Source organism: Numenius arquata, chromosome 5 (assembly GCF_964106895.1).
Source record: "Numenius arquata chromosome 5, bNumArq3.hap1.1, whole genome shotgun sequence".
NCBI classification, from domain to species: domain Eukaryota; kingdom Metazoa; phylum Chordata; class Aves; order Charadriiformes; family Scolopacidae; genus Numenius; species Numenius arquata.
This window is the reverse complement of record NC_133580.1, coordinates 10,063,027-10,079,471: the sequence shown is the minus strand read 5'-3', so window position 1 is coordinate 10,079,471 and position 16,445 is coordinate 10,063,027. Positions and strand designations below refer to the sequence as shown.

Here is a 16,445-nt window from a genome sequence, read left to right as displayed (position 1 = left end):
AGGGGATTCTTTTTGTTTTCATTATAAGGTGAGACTTGAGTGTCTACATAATTTCTCAAGGAAACAAATGTTTTGCCGCCTCTTAATTTCAGCAGCTGTGTTTGGGTGTGTGTTTTGCACAGTTTAATATTTTTCTGACAGGGCTACCTTCTAATGCGCAGCAAATGAAACATTGTATTTGTGCCGTCTGGATTTATTTTGGAGAAGAGGGAATCACGCTGATGCAATTTACAGTATACATGCAAATCTCTGCCTGGACTGTGAAGTTGATTCTACTTGGGAGGTCTTAAGGGTTTATACAGTGTATTTTGCTTGAAAATGACACAACTATTTAATTGTATTTCAGGGTGAAGGCTGTCGTACCGTCCCGCTTTCCGGACACGTAGGATTTGACAGTTTGCCTGACCAGCTGGTTAATAAGTCAGTTAATCATGGGTTTTGTTTCAACATCCTGTGTGTGGGTGAGTATTTCCATTTTGGGAAGTTCTCTTACTGAAAAGGGCTTCTCTGCAGCTGGATGTAGCTTGGAGGTGACAGCGTTAACAAGGTAGCTTTGATTTAAATTTCCCCAACTGTTCTATTTTCAGTAACAAGATTTACTGGTGCCTTGGGAAATCCCCGCTGGGGTTATGCAGTATGGCTTTCTACCAAGCAGGGAACCATGGAAATAAAATGCCTAAAATCCCAGGGTTTTATTAAGAGCTTTATTTTCCTGGTATGTTTGATTTCATGTTTTTAAAAGAAAAAAGGTACTCATGCCAGAGAACTTTGTTCTGAGGTCTTGTTTGGTTAGGTATTGAATTATTATATAATTATTTTAACAAAATACCAGTCATGCTCCTGTTAAATCAGTAAAAGCTATTTTTTTCTCCTCCCTTCTGTGCATACTTGAATTAAAATAGTGTCTGGCCAAGCCTTTGCTGGTCAGACGATTATCCAAGCAGCCATGTGGTATGGCTCTCAGCTGGGGCCTGGCGCTGTAGTAGGACTTGGTGTCTGTCCCTGTAGCGTCTGCCCGTCTCACAGGTCTTCCCCAGGGTTAGGATCCCAGATGGTCCTCCTCAGAGGCGCTCCTAGGTAACAGTAAAATCTTGTATGGCTTTGGTACAGTAGTTTGGTAATGTGGACAAGGAAATTAATAATAGAGAATTAATAATTGTCTGATAGGACAATTAGTTTGGTTTACTAATGCCAGTGCCCTGCCTGTGGGAGCAGAAGGTTATTGTGTGGCCATTGCTGCTTGGAGTAAGCCCTGTCTGTGGATGGTCCCAGCAGTGCCTGGTGTGACAGAGGGGAGAGCTGCAGCTGTGGATGCCTCCTGGGGACTCGTCTTAGCTGGTGGTCAGCTCTGCACCCACACAAAGATTGTCTGTCGTCTCCTGTGAGAAATCCAGCTCACGGTATGGACTGCATGTTTGCCTAGGACAGGGTTAAGTCTGAGACGAGAGGAGTAGAGCGAGGAGAGGGGAGCTGAGCCCTATTAAATGGAGCCGAGAAGAAAACTTTCCCTGACAATGGCATTCCTGTGAGATGATAAACTTTGCTGACAAGTGGAGGTCACTGTCAGGCTGAGTCGCTAGGTGATTTCCACAGTACGTGAATGTGATATGACCTAGTGAAACTCTTGCCCAAAGACTGAAGTCTTAAAGTATTTCCTTTTGCACTTACTGAGCTGCTGTGTTTTTTTCTACAAGTTATAGGTGTAGCAGTGGATGCCTTCTGTGGTTATATGTTCACTTTGATGGGTGCAGAGGAGATGAATGCGTTTGCTTTTCTATTTACAGGACAGAAATGGAATGCATTAATGGCTTGTTGATCTGAATAACAAGGACTCGCCAAGATCAACACGCCTTAGTTATTAATGTCAGTCTTTTATGAATAGTAATAACACAGACATGGCCAATCTTGAAATAAAGAAACTTCATAGAAAAATTTAATAAGCTTCATTAGAAAAAGATCCGCAAATCTTGAGTTGAGGAGGTCAAGCTTTAAAATGTCTTTTAAGAGTTGTCTGGTGCCTCTGTTAACTTGTGGTAACAAAGTTAAACTCCTAAACATCTTGGAGAAAGAAAACAAAAAGTCCCAGAGTCCATCTATCATTTATTCTGTTGGGTCTTACTTGTACAGCAAGAGTTTGGGGTGAAAAATTGAAAGAACAGGGAGCAAATGAGGCTTGGAGACAACAAACGGATGAATTAATCCCATAGTCAGGCCACTAAGCATGATAGAAAGGCACTTCATTGCCCTCCATTTTTTCAGCTGTGTGTGGCATTTGTTTGAGGAAAAATCCAATGAAAATTTTGCTCTGCGCCATACTGGATCTGAGCCACCGATCCCTCCAGCTCCTGGTGGAGGAGCCAAGGAAAGCTTCAGAAATGACTCTCAGCAGCACGTCCAGAGTGGAGCAATTTTTAGCTCTTCTCATGCTGAAAGATGTCTCCCCTTTGAGACTAGAGCCAAAGATAGAATAAATGAGCAAACATCTCATAAGAAGTTAGGGGTTGCGGGTGGTTTCTCTGATATTTTATTCCTCAGCACAACCGTTTTCTTCCTAAAGCATCCGTGATAAAACGTTAGTTGCTTTAGTTCAGTGCAAAGGCTGAAGAAGTATTTAATGCCTGAGACCTTCTGTGCTGACTGTATTTCTCAGTGAGATGGGGGAAAGAAAGAGAAAGAATAGGGTGACATTTTTTAAATCTAAACTTTTTCAGTTTTGGCCAGGGTAGATTATAGTTGTATTATAATCCCATTATAAGCAGGAGTTTCCCCCTTCCTCTCTCTCAGGATTTGCAGGGGATTTGTTCTAACCAGCCTATTCAGCACAACTAGAAATGGCTGTTTTGTGGCAGAAATACCTTCTCTTTTACCAGGGGCTGAACCACAACTGCTTGAGCTCTCTCACTCCAAATGAGGTAGCCCCTTGGCGTGCAGGAGTGCTCACCAGCTGGGGAAGGGAGGGATGTGCAGACCTGCCATCTGCTCTCCAGCAGGCAGCTTTCTGCGGGGTCCTGAGCTGTACAGCCTGGAAGTTCCTAATGGTTGTTTTTGTGGTCACTGGTGCAACCAGCTGAGGAGAGATTAGGGTTTTTCCAACTGAAAAGCGATTGGTCTCCTCAGGCCCCTTCTGCCCCCTCGCTGCTGGTCCCCTGGGGCGGACGGCGGTGGCTGGGAGCCAGATAGTCCACTGAGGTGCTTCAACATCTTTTGTGAGCCCATGTTGCTCCGCTTGCCCCCGCTGCCCAGCCTTTGCCTTGTGATGGGTGAATTGTGCCATGTCTCCGTACGCCTGTCAGATGAAAAGAACTATTTTTTCCTCTCTTCGTGAGAGATGGCCTTATCAGGCTGAGCTGCCTCAGGGCTTGTCTCAACAAACCTGCTACATTTGATTAGCTCCCGTTTCTTCATATGAAAGGGATGTGCATGCGTATACATTTTCTTTAAGATTGAATTATTTGGTATCTGGAGCCACGGTTGTTAATCTCATGAGGGACAGGTGTTGCTCTCTCAGGAAAGGGTGCTCTCGTGAAAGCTGCTCAATGCCTTTGAACCGGGAAATACTCCAAAGACTCTTCTATCCTCCCACAGAGTCGATTGAGGATGATATGACTGGGGCCTCTTAAATTCTGAGTGATGTGGAGAAGGGGGCCAGTGAGCAGTTGTTTGTTGTTTTGCTTAACATGTACTGAGGAAAAGCAAATGAAATTGTCAGGCACAAAAAAAGGAGGTGCAGCTTTTGTGGTGTATAATTCAGCTTACTGCTGCGGGGTGCTTAGGATGCCAAAATTTCTGTGGAAGGCAGAAGCCATGAAGGTGCATTCATCACAAAGATACCCAGTTTGGTTTGGGAAGCTTCCCAAAGGAAGGAGCATTTGCTGTGGGCGCACCTTCTTCTGTTCCTACACCTTAGCTGCTAGCTCACCTCACCTCATCTCCATCTCACCCAGAATAGCTGGTGTTGAGTAGGCCTCGTGTTGCTTGCGTGACGTGTCACTACCATACCGATGGCAGGATTGCTCACGCCTTGCAGTTCTGGTGCTTGCTGGCTTTTGGCACAGGCTCTGCCTGGTCACCAGCTGCAGAGCCCCAGAGAGTGAGAGCGATGTCCCACCAGGCAATAGAGGGAGGCCAGTCTGGTCTCAGAGCAGAGGACCTCTCTGTGGAAGGAGAGTGGCACTTGTCCCAGCTGTGTTTTTGCAAGTGGTGCCACTGCTCTGTCAATGAGGGATTTGAACCTTTTCCATCGAGCACATGCAGTCAGAGCAGGGAGCGTGTCTCAGGATGAGGGAGCCCAGCACAGTGTCTCTAGCCTGGCAGGCTGTCAGGTGTTAAGAGTGGACGGTGCCTCCTGGGCACTGGTGTACGGTTGTTGCATCTCCAGAGCCTGACTGATGTGGTGTCTCTTGCCATTTTTTTTTTTTTTTTTCACATCTCTGAAAATCATCGGACTTAACAGCAAAAATCCATCCCATGGCACAATGATACAGCTTTTCAGAAGCTGTCAGAGCTTCCTGGTGCAGAACTCTTAACAGTAAAGGTCACCCTCATTCCCTGTCCTCCCAACAGCACTTTGTCAGTCCTGCTTTGGGAGAGCAGTCCACTGCCGAGTTGCATAATGCTTAAGCACGGTTTTGGAGATCAAATCACATGTGTGCCTATAAGCCTGACATCAGGAAATAATCTCCCTGCCAAGGACGCCTCTCACTCAGTTTGCATCCACCGTTGCTTTTTCCACAGTAATTCTGCCTCTCTTAATCCCCATTCATCGTTTCTGCTTTTCGGAGAAGATTCCAGTGCTGTCGGCTGGAACGAGCACAGACTACTTGTCCTTTTCATCAGACCATCTGTTCCATCTGGACTCCTGTCCTTACAAGAAGCAGTTGGCACCACTTACATCTTCCAGTCGGCAGAAAGTTGCCTCTGTGTCAGGCAGAAGCTCCCAGGAGATTCAGAAATCCTCTCTTCTGTCATTTTACCCTTCAGAGCAGCACCGCTCCCTAGCTCTGGTCATATTTGACACAGCAAAGTGCTTTATTAACATCTTCAATCTTTTACCATGTCATTCTGTCAGTGTTATCGTCGTGTTTCTTTCAGCAGAGACAGCCATTCCTCTCCCTTCCATCCTCCTCTTCCCTGGCTTTAGTGCTGTGCCATGTCAGTGGGGTTAGCTGCTGCGGGGATGGGTGTACCTGCTGGCCAAATGTCGTTTCTGGTGTGCCGACTTCATGCTTGAGACGCCGTGTTAGTGGCTGGGTGTTTTGTGTTTTAAACGTGAAGCTGTAGGTGTTTGGATGGGCAGCTCCCACCTGTGGAAAAATGCCTCACCAGTTCAGATCTTCCCCTTCCAAAAGGAAAACCTCAATGTGTGAAATCAAATTTGCCTTTGGTGGCCCTGCGTAGCTGGCATGAGATTGAGTATAAAAGCATGTTCTGCCTTAAAAATTTGCCTGCCTCTCTTATGCCCTTCTCCTGGCCCCTCTGACAGTTAAAGTCACTCCTGCTGGAAACAACACATTAGATTGATTTAAAGTAGGCAATGATTAACAGGTTCAGGATGTGTTTAAACAATAGTCTTGGCCTCATGTGAACACCTTTCGCCCCCAAGAAGGAGGGAGACAGAAACAAGAGGTGGTTTACAGGGTGTTTTGTCTGCCCGGAAGCCTGTGTGATTTACACCCGACTTTGTGTATCCGCTGCAGAGAGCAGCTCCCTGCCCTGGTCACGGCTGCTGCTCCCCTGTCACCCTGTCCTGCAGCCCCGGGGGCTTGTGGCATGGATTACTGGATCTGACCCTGCTCCGGGGCTGCCAGGCTGTGGGATGGAGAGTGCAGGACGGTGGCACAGGATGGGGTTTGCAGGTTGGTGTGTGGGTGATGCTCCCACACCCCAGGGCTGACGAGCTCCCCTGTCCTGAGATGCTCCATCAGGGATCCTGGCATTCGCAGGCAAGCAGCCGACTCCCTGCTCTGTCCCACCCATCCCTTGGCAGGAGCTCTGGAAATGCTGCAGCCTTCTCAGGCTGTTTAGATTTTTGTCTTTTTTTACACTGCTGTTTTCCTGGAATCCCTGAGAAAGGCCTGGCAGGTCGTGCAGGCTGCCTGCTGTTAACTCTCAACAGCCCCATCCAAACTGTGGCTATGCTCTGATTTGCTGTGCTGCGTGCATCTGCTCCCCATTTGGGGCAAATGGTACCTCAAAACCCCAGACTATGAGATTCCAAGTCAATGAAAGGCTTGCTGTGATCAGCCCTGAGTCTTCTGGATGGTCCAGCTTGTTCCTTCAGCAACAGAGATCACCTTGTGTTTTGCTGGGTCCCCTCCCTTCCTGCTGCTGGTGAGCACTGGTTGGTGGTGCTGTAGGTACAGCTGATGCATTAATGTAGCACAAGGGATTGCAGCTACACCAGCTCCTAATGCTGAGTCCCTCTTCTCCATTTTGGATTGCAAATGAGATTGGTGAGAAGAGCAACTGGATTTGTGGGTGTTCTGGCCACAGCTGGTATCAGTCGGTGATGGAGCACAAACTCTTAGCTGGCTCCCGGGCAGCTCTGCAGCTCAAGGTGTACATTGACTTTCAAATGTTAATGAATTTTGCTGCCTTCTGGAAAGATACTTGGTACATGATCCTGGCAATCGGATCGCTCAGTTCTTAGAGCAGTGGGTGTTTGCCCTGCCCTGCCTGTCCTGTACTTCAGCCTGGATGAGAGAAGTCCCTTCTGGGGCAGAGGGAGAGGAATTTGCCTGCTTGAAGGGGTAAGGCTTGGAGATTTGGATGGGGGGGACGGACAGGGAGGAGTTTCCCCTTGTTGAATTGGGCATTTCATGTAAGTTTGGAGCTGTTGTGCAGCTCTAAGCCTACAAAAATAAGAAGCTCTTTTCTTCTAAGCAAAGTAGGAAAATGATGAAGTTGTCTGGTTGGGAGCTGAGGGCTCGGGGAGGGAAGGGAAGGCTGCTTCAGCCAGATGGTCTCCCTGTGGTCCCGCAGCAGACTGGAGGAGCAGCCTTCTGAGCTGAGCAGCTCAGAAATCTTAGTTTCCCCAAAACACAACAGCTATCACAGGGCAGCAAACCAGACTGCTTACGGGTTTAGCACAAAGTCAGATCCTTTGAGCTTGGAAAGCTGGCTCTGTTGTCAGAGCATGATAAGGGAGGCTGCCCTGTGGAATGAGTGCACGGAGGAATTTGTTTTGTTCTTCGTGGGATGTATCTAAAACAAATTTAAAACCAATCTCTGGGATTTGTCTCTTCCTTCCAGACAAGGAAATAGTTCCCCTTTGATAGATGGGGTCTAAATAGTGGTTCAATGATGCAGAACTTTTGGAAACAGATTTTGGAGTATTGTATAGCTGTGTAGCCCCTAAGGTAGGCAAACCAGGTATTACAGAAAATCTCCCCTCCCAGTATAGAGAAGGCTGATCCCCCAATTCAATCTGGGTACAAGAAACCAACACAGTGCAATGTGGGTACCAGAAACCAACTGCAAAAACTTGCTGTAGGACTGGAACCAACTCTCAATGTTTCTGCACAGAAGGAGGCTATTTCAGTGGCTGCTTATTAGAGGCATATTGATCTGGAGCGTCTTTTTTTGGTAATGGCAATGAGCCCCATTCCCCTTCCCACGTTATAATGAAAACAGCATGTTCTGTAATGTAGTTGTGGGTTTATGCAGGATCTGAACGATGCTTTCCCCTTTGCCTTTTCACCTCTTTCTTTTCATCTCTATTTTCTAACGATATTAATGGCCATTAGACTGTGAAATGTAATTTGCCCGGAATACAGAGCTCCTATTGTACATGGCTTTCTGCTTGCCAGACAATCCCTTTGGAGCATGAGATCTGCTTTCATCTGCTACAATTTCACCCCTGTTAATCTTTAGAAGCTGAAAGGCCAAGCCATATTAATATTCAACATTCCAACTCTCTTTTTCTCCAATAGGGGAAACTGGCCTTGGTAAGTCCACCCTCATGGACACGCTTTTCAACACCAAGTTTGAAGGTGACCCAGCATCTCACTCACAGCCCGGGGTCCAGCTGAAATCCAATACCTACGACCTGCAGGAGAGCAACGTCAACCTCAAACTGACTATTGTGAGCACAGTGGGTTTTGGGGACCAGATCAACAAAGAGGACAGGTGAGTGAAGGTGGAGAGAGGCTGTATCGTGACCTGGTTTTCTCACGCAGGGCATGTCCTTGTGCCCTAGTTGGGCCAGACTGAGCTGTAAAGTTTTCCTCCTTCCTTCTTATGGGTTGTCCTTGTCATCTCTTTGGGATGGGACAGGTAGAAGAGAGGACATAGGCTGTGGTGTGTCAGCTCTCCTCCAGCTATCAAAACAGCTTATGCTATCATTGCAATATCTGCCCTGCTGGCAGCCTTCTGCCCAAATTCATCTGTTGGAGAGAGTGGAGAGCTCCAGGGCACCTGTTCTTGTTTCCTTGTGCTGTGCTGACCACAAGCTGCCAACAAAATCGCTAGCGTGATCTAGTGACCGCTTGGCTTAACAGCCACTTCTGGCAGGGCTCTTCCATGTTGCCAAAGGAAGCGCGGTAAATATGCAATGAGAGATACCCCGGGGAAGTATCTCTGGCCACTCACGTCCCAGCGTGGCTGGAGCATGGCAATTAAAGTCTGGTGTGATTCTACCAGACTGTCTCCAAGGTGCATTCACAGAGACGTTGCAGATGGGATTTGCTTTCTCATGGGTCTGTTAGACTTTCTTTGTAGTTTTGTTTAAGAGGGACTGATGTCCCTTACATTGTGAGTCTGACAGGCTCTGTATTTCAAATGGCCTTGCAAGGGAGTTGCAGGGATTTCCTGCCCCAGAGCACTGGGCAAAGGCAGTACTGAATGGAGATGTGTCTTCCACCTGCAGGACTCCCTGAGTGCAAGCAAGGGTTACACGCTGCTGCGAATGAGTCTACATTATCCTGTCTTTTAGAAGTCTCTCATCTTCACATTTCAAAGTATCAGAGTCCACTCTCCCTGGAGAGGGTGGTGTCTCCTATCCTCTGCTGCATCTCCAGTATTGTGCTTTGTCAAATGGGCTGCTAGAGTCTGATGTAGCACCACAGATCCTTACCAGTAGTATAACTTTTAAATTTCTTAGGGGTGGGGAGGAAGGGAGATTGAGAGAATTGGTTTTGGGAAGCGCAATCTAACAAGCAGCTTGTTCCTTAAGAGCAAGCAAAGGAGCACTGTCTGTTTACCTCTCTGACACTGAGATGTATAACTCTTCTTTTTCTGTTCACCAAAGCTATAAGCCCATCGTTGAGTTCATTGATGCTCAGTTTGAAGCCTACTTGCAAGAAGAACTGAAGATAAAAAGGGTCTTGCACAACTACCATGACACCCGGATCCACGCTTGCTTGTACTTCATTGCTCCAACAGGCCACTCGCTGAAATCCCTGGACTTGGTAACAATGAAGAAGCTTGACAGCAAGGTAGGCGTGTTTAACTCTTACTGGGCGGGTTTCCTGTGCGTGTGGTGGAGAGGCTGCTGCTTTTCCAGGGCACATTTTTGCGCCTTGAATATCCCTTAGGCTAGTGGAGATGAATGGGGTGGCAGATAAATCCTGTAGATTTATTGAGCACTTTTAATTTTTTATAAGTTGTATTGCAGACTTGGAAAAACTTCCCGAAGCAAAGCTGAGGATTTGTTACTGCTCTCTCCCTTTCTAGGTGAACATCATTCCCATCATTGCCAAATCTGATGCCATTTCCAAGAGTGAGCTGACCAAATTTAAAATTAAAATCACAAGCGAACTGGTCAGTAACGGGGTTCAGATCTACCAGTTCCCCACAGACGATGAATCAGTGGCGGAGATAAATGGAACAATGAATGTAAGTGGCTCGGTGCTTCCTCCTCTCCCAGAACAGCACTGTCACTGTAGGAGTTGGTGGCCCATATTGGGGTGCTTCTTAAATCCACTTTCCCTTTTATTTTGTGTCTTAAAACCAGAGGATTTCACAGGTATCACCTCCTTGTAGTGTCATCCTAGATTAGCAGAGCCTTGTGGTAGGCTACTGCCTGTCTGGTGGGATTTACTAGTCAGAAAACAGACTGTCTTTTAACCCTTTCCTTTCCTAATGTATGTCCGTTGAGGGACACGTAGGAAATCAGATATATGGTGAGGCCTGGCTATGCAGGGCAAGGACAGTCCTGGGTTATGAACTTATCAGTCTGGTGCAAGGGGCAGGCTGTCCACAGACATGCACCTCTCTGCTCCTCGCCCTGCGTTTTTTGCACCAAACAGCTTTGCTCTCCTGGGCTGTTGTTTCCTGCAAAGCTCTGTCTCTATGGATGTCTCATCTTGCCTGTGGCTGTCCTTGCAGCAGAGCTGCTTCACCTGGCTGGCTCTGTGACTCCTGTCGGCACTGAGTTGCTGTTTTATTATTGGTCAAGTTAATTAGCCTAGGTCCTTGGTCTGGTTTGGCCTTTTGGCTCTGGTGCCATTGGCCAGAATGGATGGACAGGGGAATACAACGGGGTTGGTTAGTGCAGTAGCTTCTCTTGAGCTACATCCAAGTGCTGATGTGAGAAATAAAACACAAGCATGCGACCAGATGCCCATCCAGCCCAGTGGCCCTTGTCCCTAAACATCTGCTTTTGGTCACTTTTGGAGTATATAAGAAGGGAGGGAATGTATATGATGCTTCACTGCCCCCAAATACTTCCTCAGCATCTAACCCCGTTCACTTCAAGGGTTTCTCTAAATTTCTGTCCCACACATCACCTGATGCCCCTCCCCCAGTGAACTTCCAGGGTCCTGTGACAAGGAGTTACACAGCTTAACCTGCAATGTGTGAAAACCAGTACAGAACTCAGGCCAAACATGTCTCGAGGTGCCTGCAGGTGCTTGTTCTGGCTCTGGTGTTCCCAGCATTGTGGGTACCCCTCTGTGGCTCCCTGAAGAGGGAGGAAGCTGTCCCTTGGCCCCTCTGGCAGCACATCCTGACCATGCTCCTGTTTTCCAGAAGGCTTTTTACAGGAAAGCAAGTAGGGGAACTTGCTTGCTTAACTGCTGTTGATGAAGTACAGGTCTGGCTGACGTGCTTTTGTGTCATCTCTTGATCTAATATTAATAGTTGTAGACTGTCATGGAGAGGCCTGAGAGAAACAGGAAGTTTGTCCTAACTTAGGAGCTGTCAGTGGTGGTTTCCTGGTCAGAGTACTTTTGTGATGGCATCTTTCTCAGTGCTTAGTGCTCTCACTGTGTAGGAATACAGTTACTCCTGGAAACATGCAACATCGCTGCATCATTAAGGAACCAGAGGTGCAATGACAAAGGGAGAAGTCCTCTCCCCTTGACCTTTCTGAGGGTGGAGGTAAACCTCTGCTCGTCTTTCCTTTCGGCCTTTTACATGTCTCCTGGGAGGGAATTGTTGTCTCGAGTTGTAGACATCCTGGGTTGTGTCCGCCGCTGCACAGAGATCAGCTCTTTAAATCCTCCATTAAACTGATATAAATCATAATTACCAGCTTTATGGGGACTAAGCAGGCCAGAATCTGAATCTGATCAAGGCAGTTTTACAGACCTGGAAAACTTTTATCCGAATACTGATTTTATTAGCAACATAAGACAAATCTGCTTATGCTTCAGGTCAGGAGATGAGCTTATAGAGGGAGTAAAAGAGCCAGGATGGGTTGATTTACGTTTGTGACTTAAATTGCCAATCTAGTCATGCTTAAAATTGAGGAATGGGAAACTTTGATTCAAATCAGTTGCCTTAACCTTTGTGTTTATACTTCTCTACAGAAAGCTTCATTGTCCTTGCCTGTTAGAGATCATCATCTTTGGAAGGTTATAGATGCAGTCTTCATGTTTACGTAATACTTCTTCCTGACCAGCAACTTCTCTGGATCAGTTACTTTTTTTTTTTCCTTTTTTAATTGCAGAGAAAATTGAGACTGGTCTTTTGATTACTTAATGTTTTGCTTATAACCTGCATTAGTTGTCTTTTGCATGAACAGTAAAATTAGGCTTTAAAATATGAAACTCACTATTTCATATGCATTTTAAGTTATTATATCCACTTGTGCTGGGTGCATTAGGAGGTTTTTTTCCAGAGTATTTTGCTTTCCAAATTGGCGTACTAAACAGAGAAAATATTGCATGGTCTGGCAGGAACTGATTAACTGAAGGATTTAAAATCTGTGCCATCATGATCAGAACCAAAAGTATTTAACTGTGAACAAAGGCGTCAAGTGAAGTATTTAGAAAATAATCAGATTCAACAAATCTTCAGAACAAGATGCCTGATTTTCCTTGAAACTGATCTGGTCTTTTTGGGAATCCCACCAAGGATATATTTAGAAATTCAGAGAAAACACTGTCCAAAATTCTTTAGGTCTCTTCCCATCTGAATTTTATTCTTAAATAAGAAAAACAAGCTCTCCTATTCTTACAGCTCCCTATTGGCTTTTCCATTTTGAATGAATTAGTGAAATTACTGAAGAAAATATTCTCCCTGCACCTGCTAGTTAAATGAAACCGCATGCAGCTACATGAACTGTCCCACGTGATGGGAGCTGGAGCTTCCTTGCTGATGGAAGAAGGAAATCACCAGCACTTTCTCACTGGCAAAGACAGCAGCTGAACAGTTGGTACCAGTGGAGGAAGCGACTCTGCTGTTGAGGGTAACAGAGTCCATGGACGGCCAAGGCTCAGGCTGTGCCTGTGTGGCCATAGCAGCCACTGTCTGAGGTTGCTTCACTTGCTCCCATTGCTCGCTTTGTCCTTTGGATATCCCCTTACTTCACTCTCCCAGAGACCTAGATACAAAGCAAACAAAAAGCATTAACAGCTGTAGGAGAAGCTGACCATGGGGTGCTCCTCATGGACAGTCTGAAGAAGCCGACAGGGAGGTCTGGAAGCTCTCACCCAGAAGGAGGAGGATGGGAAGAGGAGAGAAGTGGGCAGTTACAGTGGGCTGTGGAGGAGAGGGTCACCAGTGGGGAGCACGTTGACACTACAAAACATTCACCTGATCCTGTGTCCTGGAGGGGGAGCGGCTGGCCTGAAACCTCAGGTGCCAGAGAACTGCAGTGGCTTTTGCTCTGGAAATAGTACTGCGTAGATCTGCAGAGGAGGCTGTAGCCTTTGTGGAGTTTAGTACCTGGAGCATTTCAGAGTTTCCAGCAGTTGGACACAGGTACAGACCAGTTCCAGTGCATCCTGTAGTGAGGAGCCCAACTTGCAGTAAGTGAAGAGTCCACCCAGTGCCTGGCAGTAGCCAGCATGTCCCCATGGTGTGATGTCTCCAGTTCCTCCCAGACCAGCTGAAGGTGGCATGTGGCCTTTGCTTGGCACTGGGGTCTCTGCCCTCTCTCTGTCAGTCTGCCTGACAGTGACTGCACAATGAGACGTCATGGGACATGCAAGGCCTGTTTGCAGCTGGTGAAGAGGCAGTGACCAGCTCCACAGGGACCGCTGACGATTCTTCTTGCCCCCATGTGCAGAAGTGTTTGTGGATAGCGCTGCTGCTTGTGTGTGGTCTGTCTTGAAGGCAGGAAAAAATCCAGCTTGTAGAAGTGAGGCAGCAAATTATTCCTTTGGAAGCTGGCTAGGGGAATTTCCCTCATGTTGTGGTATGGAGGCTGTTCAGTTTTGTTCAGCTTTGTTTTCTTCCCCTCCAGTGTTTAGTATCCCCTGCCCTTTGCGATTAGACAGCCTTCTGCTGAAACTCAGATTCTTTCAACCTGGGAGGCCACTTTCCTTTTTCTGCTGCTTGGCCTCAGAGCAGGCACAGCTCCATGCTGGCCTGTGCCCCTCCAGGCACTGGCACATCAGTGTGATTGCAGTGGTAACTCGGCATGGAGAGTGACCCCAGAGGTCACACAGGAGGACCCACAGAGCCTCTGCATGGCCTGGCATGGCCCCATCAGACTGACCACCAGCGCCATTTACTCTGCGTGTGTCCCATGTGAGAGCTGGGAGGCCAAGGAATAAAAGCTGAGAAGCCCATCTTTGTGAGTGCTTGCAGGCGGTTTTCCTGTGTTTGCAGTTTGACTGTATGAGACACTCTCTGAAAGCAGAAAACATAATCTCTGAAATATTTTGCTTGTTCCAGCTGTCTTGAACTTGTCCAAGTTTTCAGATAACCTGTGGAATTAAAGCTTCGCTACCTGCTCTTCAGAGCAACCCAGGGTCACTGATCTTAATTGGCTTCCTGAGGCGCTTTTAGTTACCCAGAACTCAGCACACTTTAAAAGCTCTACTTAACGTACGTCACTGCACAAAACTCAGCAGAAGGGGTGGGTGCAGGGATCTGGCAACTTTATTTTTAAGTGCTAAAACCCTGCACTTGACTTCTTTGCAGCTTGGCAGAATGCAATATAGTTCCCAGGAGCAAGCGGAGGTGGGGAGAGATCTCACTTATTGCACAACAGATAAATGGAGCAAAGTATGATAGCAGTGTCTGGAGAACTTGCTTGGCTGCCTGAGTTTGGGGAGTGAGGGGAGTGTAAGGTGGGGTCTTCTGAGCCTAGAGAGGTCTTGGGAGTGTTTCTGTTCTGCTCTGCTGAGCTTGCGCTGGGCAATTCTCTTACCTTTTGCCTTCTGCAGAGAGACTATCTTCTTTACTAAGTAGTAACTATTTTTTATTTCTGAGTTTTTGAAAAGCAAATCCCTCTTGATCATAGTCAGCCTTCAGGTACTTATAAAAACTACTCTGTGGAGTGTGTCTTGGTTTGAAGAGTGTAACAAGGCACAGTTGAGCTAGTGGTACAGCTCTGCTGTCCCCAGGATCCCTCCTCATGGATGTGATTCCTGGATTTGGCCTCCTTTGTCCTCTAGCTATGCAGCCATCTAGCAGTGGCTGTGCATAGCATCAACATCAAATCAAATCAGTGAGGATTTTATAAAGCCATTGGCACTCCTATGGGTTTCTCAGAACCAGTTTGGGAGAGGGGGTGCTGAGGGTGAGCCCCAACACAGCCGCAGGACACATGAAGCACTGTGGAGAGTTGGCATGGGGCAAGTTCAGCACAGACCCAGGGAATACAGAGTCCTTCCCAGCTCAGCCTGGGACAGACCTCAGGGCACACATGGATGCAGAGGCTGACCCAGAGCAGGGATATGTTTAGCTCTTCCTCACCAGGGCTGAAGCAAGCAGGGAGGAAAGAGCTGTTACACTGGGGGTGAAGGAGGGACTTTGATCTCATGATCCTATAGAGCAAGTTGTCTTGTGCTCCAGTGTGAGCCGAGGGAGCGGTGGTGGGGATAAAATCAAGAAGGCTCCAAGACCTCTTTTATTGCTTCTGTGCTTGTGCAGATGTTCTCCTCAGCCACGGCAAGCCCCCGGGACAGCACCGCAGTCAGAGCCGCGCAGCACGTTGTTCAAGCTGTCAATGTGATGCTAGTCTTGCACTGGCTCATCTCACCTGAGACCCTGTGGCTGGGAGGATCAGCCAGGTAGAGGATATAGAGTGGTAGCACTAACAAGGTTTCCAAAAAGGACCCTTCCTTCTCCCCTCTTGTCTTGGGCTAGTGGCCAGTGACTAGACTCCCTGAGATTAGCGTGTGCATAATGACTGTCTTGCTCAGTGGCTGTGCTAATCTGTGTGTGCTGGCAAGTCAGCCAGAGTTGAGAGGGACTAACGTGGGTATCATTAAATGTGTTACAGGCCCACTTGCCATTTGCAGTGATCGGGAGCACGGAGGAGCTGAAAATAGGAAACAAAATGATGAAAGCTCGTCAGTACCCCTGGGGCACAGTGCAGGGTAAGTTGAGCCCTGGCATTTTCATGGCATGAATGGTGACACTTCTGCCAGGAGGCAGAGGGCTCTCATAAGAGGAGCAAGGGCCTCCTGGACTTTAATATCTCACTGGAAGTTATCCTTTGTTAAATCTTGTGTCAGGCCTATAGTGAGTTTCCTCTGCTCGGAAGGGCTGTTAAACCTGTTAGAGGAGTAGACAAGTGGGGAATATGGGAAGAGACCTTTGCTTCTGCCCCCATCTTACTCCTTATCATGTCTTCTTACAGTGGAGAATGAAGCTCACTGCGACTTTGTGAAGCTGCGGGAGATGCTGATCCGTGTGAACATGGAAGACCTTCGTGAACAGACCCACACTCGCCACTATGAGCTGTACCGGCGATGTAAACTGGAAGAGATGGGTTTCAAGGACACCGATCCAGACAGCAAGCCCTTCAGGTGGGATCTCTGGAGGAGACAGGAGTGCTTGAGAGATGCGTAGTTGGATGCGCTGCTCGTGTGTGTATGTATGTGTTTGTCCTTGAGAGAGCATGTAAAGAACCAATGCAGCAAGAAAACCTGCCAGATCATATAAATCCAGACTTCAGCAAAGGTTCTGGCTCAGTGAGAGAAGGTGAAAACACAGAGAGTGTGTGCAGGATTGACTGTGAAACTGCAAGTATAGGAGTAGAAATTGAATTGCCCGACATTCAACATACAGAAAAATACAATAGCTTACAGACCCTGGAAACAGTT

The 16,445-nt window shown here is 47.3% G+C and overlaps 1 protein-coding gene across 5 annotated transcripts in view; it reads left to right on the top strand.

The window, feature by feature from the left end:
• Window positions 1-16,445, top strand: part of SEPTIN6 (septin 6) — a 31,599-nt gene that overhangs the window by 6,377 nt on the left and 8,777 nt on the right. For 4 of the 5 annotated variants that reach the window (XM_074147508.1, XM_074147506.1, XM_074147507.1 and 1 more), the window contains exons 2-7: window positions 347-461; window positions 7,932-8,127; window positions 9,248-9,434; window positions 9,673-9,834; window positions 15,620-15,716; window positions 15,980-16,148. In XM_074147508.1, the coding sequence (XP_074003609.1) occupies window positions 347-461; window positions 7,932-8,127; window positions 9,248-9,434; window positions 9,673-9,834; window positions 15,620-15,716; window positions 15,980-16,148 (926 nt within the window). The remainder of the gene's footprint in view (window positions 1-346; window positions 462-7,931; window positions 8,128-9,247; window positions 9,435-9,672; window positions 9,835-15,619; window positions 15,717-15,979; window positions 16,149-16,445) is intronic. The other variant, XM_074147505.1, reaches the window with a different exon arrangement.